A 9,767-nucleotide genomic window follows, 5' to 3' on the forward strand; every position below is an offset into this window, starting at 1 on the left:
GATGTTTGATGGTTAAAACTCAGGCACAATACTGGGTACATCCTGGGTTAGAACTGGTCTAAACAAAGAAAACAGGGAAATACTAGATTTCTGAAATGATCCACACTTCAGCACTATCAGAAAATATGTGGAGTATCTTTAAAAGCTTAGTCTGTACCATTTATTTAGATATTTGTGGGGGTGCGTGCTAATATTTAAGCATCTATGTGTAGTTTAGCCAAAAAACACTCAATAAATCAAAACTTGTTTTTAAAATGCCATGAAGTAAGATGGTAATCATGCCCGTGATGAGCGTATGTGAACCTTTCATTACTACTGTATCTTTGAGAAAAAACACTTTATCACGACTCATTAAAATTACATTAATGAGGCCATTATTAACCGAGTGCTGTGTCCTTCTTCTAGGTCCAACAGGTCCAGGAGACAGCCTCGAGACTTCGAGCTCAGTATGCAGGGGACAAACAGGACGCCATCCAGGCCATGGAGAGGGAGGTCGTTGAAGCCTGGAAGGGCCTGCTGGATGCCTCCGACGGCCGGCGGGCGGAGCTGGTGGACACGGCCGAGAAGTTCCGCTTCTTCAGCATGGTGCGAGACCTGATGGCCTGGATGGAGAGCATCATCCAGCAGATTGAGACTCAGGAGAAACCCAGGTGTGTGCCTTTCAAACCATGCATAACGTAGCAGCCATGAGATGTCAAGGAAAGTTTATTTTTCTCTTGGATACGTCTTTTTTTGTTTGTAAGCAGAACGCCATCAGTGAAGTGTAGAAAAAACACTTACAAAGTTTGGCTCTCTTTTCTTAATTTAAAAAATTTAAATCATATTTTCACTCTTTAGCTCTCGATTTGGTAGTTCACTCTAGTTTTCATGAGTCAAATGTGGAATAAAGTGCAACAAAGGTTTAACTAACCCGGGGCATTTATGCATAGTTTATCAAAGATGCAGCAGTTTCAGAAATTAATTAATTAGATAAAGTACATTGCACTGATGAGAAGAATTGTGTGTGGAGTTCCATTTCCTGCCAGCAGAGGTAGAAAGGTTTCATGCATTATTCGCTCCCGTTTCTGCTTTCTACCCTCTCCTTCTCCTTCATTAGGGATGTCTCCTCCGTGGAGCTGCTGCAGAAGTACCACCAGGGGATCCGATCAGAAATTGAAACCAGGAGCGCCAAGTTCACGGACTGCACAGACCTCGGCAAGTCCATGCTGACACGCAAGCACCGAGACTCTGCTGAAGTAAGAATGTGCTTAAAGGCGGCTCCTTTTCTGCTGTTTGCATTAGATTTAATTACTTTTCTCGGAACAATTATCCCCAAACAAACCGGGTTGCCTGAAAAAGAAAAAAAAAATCAAGTCTTCCTACATTCATCAGGGAGGTTAGAAAAGCAAACACTAATTAGAAATGGATAAAGGCAAAAGGAATTTAAATAAGCAATTGACCCTTGCCCGAATTGAGTGTTCAGTTAATTACTTCACAATGCTAATTCTTAGAATATAATAGGAAATCTTGTGGTGAGTTTTTTTAATAAGGCTGATATGTAACTGAGACTGTATAACATTTTGTGTCAGATCAAAGAGAAGCTGGTTCAGCTGATGGAGAAAAGGCAGGAAATGATGTTCAAATGGGATGACAGATGGGACTGGCTCCGACTCTGTGAGTAATGCATTCCCCCCGATCCCTGAGTTAATGATGGAGCAGCATGAGCATCCGCTTTATCAAAAAGCGAGCCACAAAAATATTCCCTTTAATGCCCTCAGTGCTGGAGGTGTGCCAATTTGCACGAGACGCTTCGGTGGCAGAGGCCTGGCTCATCGCTCAGGAGCCCTACGTGACCAGCAGGGACCTGGGCCAGAGTGTGGACGAGGTGGAGAAACTCCTCAAGAGGCACGAAGCCTTTGAGAAATCCACTGCCACATGGGAGGAACGCTTCTCAGCACTGGAGCGCCTCACCACGGTATCGCAAAACTCCTGGACAACAGTGATGCAATTTGTTTTCAAGAACATTACACACTTATTCTGCGGCTGAGAAGCTGAGGATGAATTCAGCCAGTGTTTCTTTTCTTATTTTTGGTGTCAAAATTTGATGTTTTTGTTTGCCACTGACTGCACAATCTAAAGTCTAAAGCAGATATTTCCACAGTGGTCTTGGTGTACATTAAGAAAAAAAGCTTAGAAAGTAGCTTCAGAAATAGTTTTGTTATTTAAGGCGTTGTCAATGAAGATGACAACAGGTTGCTGTGTTGCAGTTGGAGTTGCTGGAAGTGAGGAAGCAGCAACAGGAGATTGAGCAGTTCATTAAAGACGAGCAGCGCTCGGATAAAGAAAGCAGGTAAAAACATATTGAAACAATCCTGTGTATAGAAGCTGTCAAAACTACTAGCGTTTTTTTTTTTTTTTTTTACCTCCACATGAAAGCGTGTTACGTTTAAAGCAATGTTGGTTTTGTTCTTTCTGGTGGATCTGCTGAGTACACCTTTAAACTAATAATAAGAACGCAGAGTTTCTCTTTCTCCGTTTTCTTTTGTTCTGCTCAGGAGAGAAGACACAGGCTTTGTAGAAGAATCTTCACAACTCTACACTATTGAGGAACAAACCCTGGTTAGTAACAAAGCTCTTTTTTTCCATTACCTATTTTAACATCTATTTTTAAATAGACTCCTTTTATTTTGTTTTGTTAAAAAAAAAAAATTGAGCTGTGCATTCAAATTGAAAGTATTGTTTCCTGCTCCAGTCTGGTGCGATGGAGCCCAGCTCCGGTCAGCTGGATGGAACTGCTGGTGACTCCACGATGCCGATGGTGTCAGAAATGAGAGAGAGCGCCTCTCTGGAGCTGGAGCCCTCCGTCTCGGTTGTGACTCCCAGAGAACCAGAAAGGGCGGCCACCATGCCGCTAGAGACCCAGAGGTCGCAGCCGGTGCTGCAGGAGGGCACGCTCTGCCGCAAACATGACGTGGAGGGCTCCGGAAAGAAGGCTTCTAACAGGTCGGCGACAGCCAAGAAATCCCTCAGCATCAATAACACGTCTTGAAAAATGATCACACAACATTGACCTTGTTTGCATTTTTGGGGGATTTTCTCAAAGCTTAAATAGATACAATACCTCCACTAATAATTGGCTCCGTGCTCCTCAGGAGCGTCTTGACAGAGTGACTGGGTTTCCCCACATCAACTCAGCTTCAACATAGACAACAGTTGACAAATTTTCAGTGTGGCTGAAGGTGGCAGTTTTGAAATGTAATGTCGGCATCATGCCCAGGGCCTGATCTCCTGCCAGTGCTGGTGGTGCATGTTATAAAGTGAATAAATCATTGAAAGGTGGAGAACGTCTTTCAAATTTTCCATCTCAAATCAAAAGGTAGATGGTCAAAACTGGTTTTAGAGTAGCTAACGGAGGCTAATGTTAGCCTTCTAGAAGGGCCCCAACTTCAGCTCTGTCAAAAAACAAAAAAAAGGGTCATGCATGAAAGCTGGATTCCTGCAGGTAATCCAACTGGTGTAGATTAAATCTACCATTTCTGATATGAAGTTTTTTTTTTTCAAAAGCCCAGCCAGAAGCATTCCAGAGAATTGCAGAGAGCTGCAAATAGTCAGAGATTTCTCTGCAACATCGCAAGACATTTCTCCAAATATTACTGGTGGTGATCCTGTATGTACGGTTTGAAGTGTGGATTAGAGAAAATTGGCAATAATTCAAAGCTTGTTTACCCATTAACGTAGCTGGATGCTGCATAAGCGTCCCACAGTGCAGAAATAACATTTCAAATGCGTCGTTAAAAGGCCAAAATATGCTATTCATGGCAATAATGAGTTCATGCCTCTAAATGGAACTGTACATTTCAATAGATAATTGGTACTGAAACATGCCTACTGTGTGTAGAAAGAACAAATAAATTTAAAGGGATATGCAACACGTAACATGTCGGGATGTTAGTGTCTTGTTTAACTTTTGTCAAAAGGTTTCATCCCTCATTAGGTGTGGATCCAGCATCCAATTATGGGCTGGCACAGCGAGAGCCACATTTGTTCATAAATATGAATATATGAATAATAAATAGCTTGTCAAAAACACGAGAATTACACCCAATTATGTTGGCAATAATTCAGTGGAAGTCTGCATAGTCGCTGTAAATGATAAGGAAGAGATGAAACCCAACGGCTGCATGCTTTGATAGTTTAGGTTTTTCATACAAATAAACAGAACATAAAATCCATCTTCAGTTCACTAATAAAGGAGCCAAAGACGACCTAAAGATGTCATTACATATCCACATGTCTATGTTGTCAACCTTTCAACTACAGAAAAAGTTTTAACGAGCCAGTCAGTCTCTACGGTCAGACATCAGCAAACTATAACTCTGTGTTACAGCCTGAAATAATCCCATCAGGATCTTCATCCTGCCTTCGTCTCTTTTACGTTCAGGTCCTGGAACAACTTGTACTGCGTACTAAAGGCGGGTCACCTCTCAGCGTACAAGGACGCCAAAAGCTTCGGTCATGGGGTGACGTTTCACGGTGAGGACCCGCTCCCCCTCAGCAACGCCGCCTGGGAGATTCTCACCAACTACAAGAAAAAGAAGAACGTCGCCAAGCTGCGGTAAGAAACGTGCCAATCTCCCGTTTTCTCGAAATGGCTTATATTCCAGAAAACACTTATTACAGTATTCAGACGGGATTTGATGAAGCAATAGTGTTGGGTGAAAGCTGTCACATATCATTTCTTTCCTATCTAAAGTTCTCTGACATAGTATTTTTTTTTTATCGAAATATGACAGTCGTGGCAGCTTTTGGAGGATTTCACATCCTTCAGAAGTTTCTGAAGCAACCAGCAGACATTAAGTCTCTGCTGAAAGTCGCTGCCTTTACCCTTCACCCTCCAGCTGAGAAACAATCCTAAACTTTAACTCTGTGTGACAGCACTACCTGTTGTTTTCAATTACTGTCCCCATCAAACAGATCAGCCCCAGTATACACAGTGCTGTGAACAGGTATTTTTTTTTTTTTTATCTCCTTAAAGGTTTCTTGTGTTTTTGTTGGAGAAAGCCAACCTGGTTCTATGTAGAAAAGTCGCTGGTCGCTGCCCAGACAAATCACGGTTTAGCTAAGAAACGACAGTGTTTTGGAAAGAGGATCCAAATTTCACTGGCCACATCCAGGCCTCACATGATGCCACCATCAAAAAATCAAGACTGGATGAGAAACAAAGTCACTGAATGACGTCTGGCAGTCTGGAAAGTGAGTCCAGAGAACCACAGGGAGGCGTTATCCACAAATTGAGCAAAGGTGGAACAGTGGTGAACTCTCCCAGGAGTTTCTGACCTGCCAAAGTTACTCCAGGAGATCACAGAGGATCAGAGAAGAACACCTGAAGCGCCGCGAGCCTCACTTGCCTCAATCATTATCCACTTTCCTTTGGATAAATATTCTGTGGAGTGAGAGGAAGTCTACCTCTGAATGGCTAGAAAAAAATGGATGTTTTGTATCGGCCTAGTCAAAGTCAGGACTTAAACTCAGTTCAGATGCTAGGTTCTGAGCCTTTGAACATGATCGGACTGCACATGTCATTAGCTTTTTCACTAATAAATGAAATCCGCACTTGAAAAGTGCATTTTGCCTTAAACCGGCAATATGAGAGATTCTGGTCAAACTTATTACTCTTCACTGAACAGAGACACTTGTAAATGGTTAAAAAAAAAAATTCTACCTTGAAAAATAAATGAATTTTTCAGATGCTTGCTTTCTGATCTCCTTCCACTGATTAATCTTAAATGTCATTAATCGGCAGCTCAGGGGTGTGATTAATTTTCTGTGGTATCGCTCAACAACACTGGGCTCCTCTCAGCAGCCGATTGGGGGATTTAAAGAGATAAATCATGTCTTCGCAGCAGGAGAAAGTTATAATTGTAAAACTTTCTGGCTTTTCCACCAAGAGCAATTTTTGTCTATGCAGAAGACGATCACAGTCATAAATAATTCATACTGTAAAAGTCAATACGACAACCGAGAATAAAAAAAAAAATCAATTAAAAGGCCTTTTTGCGGCGAATGAACGAGGCAGAAGTCAGAAAGTGAGACGTATGTCGTAAAGAACATGAAGGGAAAGAGGAACCCAGTAAGACAGAAACGCTTTCTCTGCTTTTCAAATCGGCGGGCCTGCGTGACAAGCAAAAAAAAAAAAAAAAAAAAAAAAAAAAAAAAGACGTCCCGAAATTCCGGATGCAAATATCACGGCGCCGTTGCATGAAGGGAACCCGGGACGAGGAACTCATCCGAAGCGGACATGAAATCCCCAGAATGCACCACTTCGGAAAACACCAGCCAAAGCTTGTCAGAGTCTGAAATGTAATAACGGGAACAAAAACGTCTTTAAACTTGAGAGCCTCTCGTGTTGAGCACTGGCTGAAGTGCCGTGATTCACGAGTGTTATTCAAGTGACATTTTGGAGCTGGAGGGGATTCTCATCAAATGTCAAATAAAGCTTGACGCAGCCGCCAGGCTCCAGGGAGGGACGGCGAGCCGTCCCGCCTGCCTGAGGCGGGGATTACTGGACTCATGAATGTAAAGAAAGCTTTAATTACCGAGCTGCTGCTGTGGACTTTGGGCTTCAGAAATAATTAAACGCTGTTTAAAAAAGTATTCACACCTTTTGAACTTTTTCCAGGGGACTTTGTCGTGCCAGAACCAACAGCGTCGAGAAAGAGCACCACAGATGAATCAGAGAATAAATCCAGCTGTTTTCTCTTCTTCTGGCTGGAGAACTGACATGGACGCCGGATCGAAGCTCAGATCCTTGACACTGACTTTTTGAGAGACTGTATAAGATTTGTTTTTCCTCAAACTGCTCCTTGTCACTCAAAGCTTTTGTTTGTGTCAGTAGGCGACGAGTTCACTCTAAACTGTAAATGTTTATTACATTAGTAATAAAAAAAAGGGTCTGCTAGTGAACTATTCCATCACATGAAATCCCACTTTGTGGTTAAAATGTGACAAAACGTGAACAAGTTCAAGGTGTGCAAGTGCTTTTGCGGGCGTAAAGTTGACCCTACGATTTATGGACATGCGACCGCTTGTCATCATCGTAATCATAATCATAAAGCGACCCAGACGTAACAAACCAGGATGCAGCGACACGACGGACGTTCCTCACGTGTGTTTAAACACAGAGCGTTTCATTACATCTGACTTTTTTTTTGTTTCCTTTCGCAGTCTTGCAGATGGCAGCGAGTATCTGTTCCAGTGTAAAGACGAGGTACGTCTTCAAACTGCTGATAAAAAAAATCATGTGTAACTTGTACTTTATGAATCACATGACCCTCAGCGTTCAGGGTGTAAATAGGCACAATCTCCACCCGTTGAGCTAAACCAGTAAAAACTACAAGACGAAGCCACACACTGCCTCTCTGGGGGGGAAATTCCCTTCCTAAGCCGACTCCATGTTTTTTATTTTTTATGGTATTCCAGGAGGAGCTCCAGCGCTGGAGCCAGGCCATGGAGAGGGCCGTTCAGACCCTGGCAGCGGAGGAGGCCCCGGGCCCCTCGGGGTCCAAAACCCACAGCCTGCCCTCCGCTCCCTCCTCCTCGGCTGCCCTGCCTGAGCCCGGCTCTGCCAAGAAAGACAAGGAGAAGAAGTTCAGCCGCTTTGCCAAGAAGAAGTGAATGAAAAAGAAAAGGAGAGCCGCCTGGAGAGGCAGTAGCCTAGGCAACCTGGAAAGAGGAAGTAGTATTTGTGGACGACCAGTCGGAGCGAGCTGTTTATCACCCGGTTTTGTTCTCCTTCTTTGTTTTTTTTTTGAGTTTTTTTATATGCTTTTTGTGACAGTGTAGCTTAGGTTGAAAGCCATCACTATTGCCTGTATTTAAGCAAGTGTATGATTACGAAAATCCTTTTTTATTTGTATTTAGAAATGCTAAGGTGACAGAGTAAATTAAAAGCACAGGAATGCTTCACACTCAACCAAAGATAGTTTGTAAAACTTTGCTTTATTTTATTTTTTAGTTCAGCTTCAGTTTTGTTGTGCTTTGTTTAGGCATGCTTTGACAAAAGCCATACAGGACATTAAGGTATTCTCATCAATTTGCCTTATAAAAATGGTTGTGAACTGTAATACTGTGCTGTTTGAGCTCTGAGCACCAGATGCTACGTACCGACGCAGAGTGAAATACACGCCGTCTGAGAGGAGCTTTGTAAAACGCAGTGGAAAAGATTTGGAGATGAAGAAAGCGTGGCGCAGTGCAGAACGGCGCACGCACACACACGCACACACTGCAGGTGTAATTGCAGTTATGCAAACTAAACGCTCTATGCACCGGGAAGAATCGGAGTGAAGAGATTTTGTTTCGCTTTTTTATTTTTTAAGTGATGGTAGCGGTCATGTGGGTTGAAAGTACCGACATCAACTCATCTCTGATAGTTACTTTTCTTTTTCTTCCTGAATTTCAAATATATCCAACACTTGTGTAACAAACTCTGACTTTCATATCTATTCATTGACATGTACACACTATATTATCTGCAGATGCATGGAGTATGTTTTGACATGGTGCTATTATGATATTCCTCAAGCAAGACCAACTTGACATGCCTTATTTGTCACCAACTTGCGGTCGCACTAATGAGTTCTGTTAGCACTCTTCCGTCTGCGGGGTGTTTCATAAAGGTGGCTCGCATCTGCAGGATTTAGTGTAAAAAAAAGAAATAAAATAAATAAAAAGCCTTCAAATGCTCAGGCTTCTATGAACATATGAATTAGCTGCAGAAACCTGTGATTCGTCTCTTCACAGGGACAGAGAGGCTGCAGAACGATGTAGAGTCAAATAGTCTGGAAGACGGGAGGAAAATGCAAGGAAATCCTGGAAGAAAACTTTTAGAGGTTCGATTCTGCAGCTCAGGTTTTTTTCTCTCTTTTTTTACAAATGCAAGGATTAACAGAGAAGCACTGAACCTGTTGGTCTGCCCAACTGGGAGGCCTGAGTTCATGGATTTGAAACATGCTGGGGTGGTTTGGGTCTTTAATGCTTACAGAAGCTTGGACTAAAAACTAAGGAACCTGTTTCTATGAGGCCTGGTTTTATGAAGGCAAAGCACACCAACTAAAAGAAGCTAAGGGGAAAATTTTTTATAAATAAATCAGTGGGAGCTGCCAGTCGTCCACAGCCTAACGGACAGAAGAACTCATTGCTCTTCTCTTCTTTGAATCAAAAGTATTCAAAATAAAGAAGTGGCATCATCATGCCATTTGGCTGGTGGAGTTAATGTAAAAAATGTTTTAAAAATTAAACAGTCCAACAAAGGTTTACCCAGAATTCATAATAGACATGTTAAAAAGTGACCTAATTTAAAAAGAAACTTCATAGTTGGAAAAAAAAAGCCTTTTTATGATACAAATTGTAAAAAAATAAAACAAAATCAATAACTAGAAGCCACTCTTTATGAAACACCCGTCATCTCACTGGCTAGATTTCATTTACTCGATGCAAACAGACAATCGGTAAACAAAGAGTCAGAATTTAAACCAGAGGCCGTCGCTTCACGTCCTGAGACATGATTGGAATAAAAGACGCAAGAGGACTGGCTGTGGGTCAGCAGCAGCAGCAGCAAGAAGCTGGGAGTATTTATGACGTGAATGTGACTTCAGAGTGAAACGCTGCATAATGAGGCAGAACCATCGACACGCGCAAACAAGAAAACTACAGGAAACAAGCCATGCGAGTCAAGTGTGGCGGCACTAATGCAGTCTAACGCTGCTGTCCGGCCTCGTACTGCAGGCTCT

At 42.4% G+C, this 9,767-nt stretch overlaps 1 protein-coding gene across 3 annotated transcripts in view; it reads left to right on the plus strand.

Moving 5' to 3' along the window:
* Positions 1-8,468, plus strand: part of sptb (spectrin, beta, erythrocytic) — a 41,910-nt gene extending 33,442 nt beyond the window's left edge. For all 3 annotated transcript variants that reach the window (XM_055038744.1, XM_055038745.1, XM_055038743.1), the window contains 10 exons: positions 406-650; positions 1,097-1,235; positions 1,569-1,653; positions 1,758-1,954; positions 2,247-2,329; positions 2,535-2,598; positions 2,732-2,982; positions 4,421-4,594; positions 7,204-7,246; positions 7,459-8,468. In XM_055038744.1, the coding sequence (XP_054894719.1) occupies positions 406-650; positions 1,097-1,235; positions 1,569-1,653; positions 1,758-1,954; positions 2,247-2,329; positions 2,535-2,598; positions 2,732-2,982; positions 4,421-4,594; positions 7,204-7,246; positions 7,459-7,653 (1,476 nt within the window). In that variant the 3' untranslated portion in view covers positions 7,654-8,468. The remainder of the gene's footprint in view (positions 1-405; positions 651-1,096; positions 1,236-1,568; positions 1,654-1,757; positions 1,955-2,246; positions 2,330-2,534; positions 2,599-2,731; positions 2,983-4,420; positions 4,595-7,203; positions 7,247-7,458) is intronic.
* The last annotated feature ends 1,299 nt before the right edge of the window (positions 8,469-9,767 follow it).

Source organism: Poeciliopsis prolifica, unplaced genomic scaffold (assembly GCF_027474105.1).
Source record: "Poeciliopsis prolifica strain line A6 unplaced genomic scaffold, Auburn_PproV2 SCAFFOLD013, whole genome shotgun sequence".
In the NCBI taxonomy this organism is placed as follows: domain Eukaryota; kingdom Metazoa; phylum Chordata; class Actinopteri; order Cyprinodontiformes; family Poeciliidae; genus Poeciliopsis; species Poeciliopsis prolifica.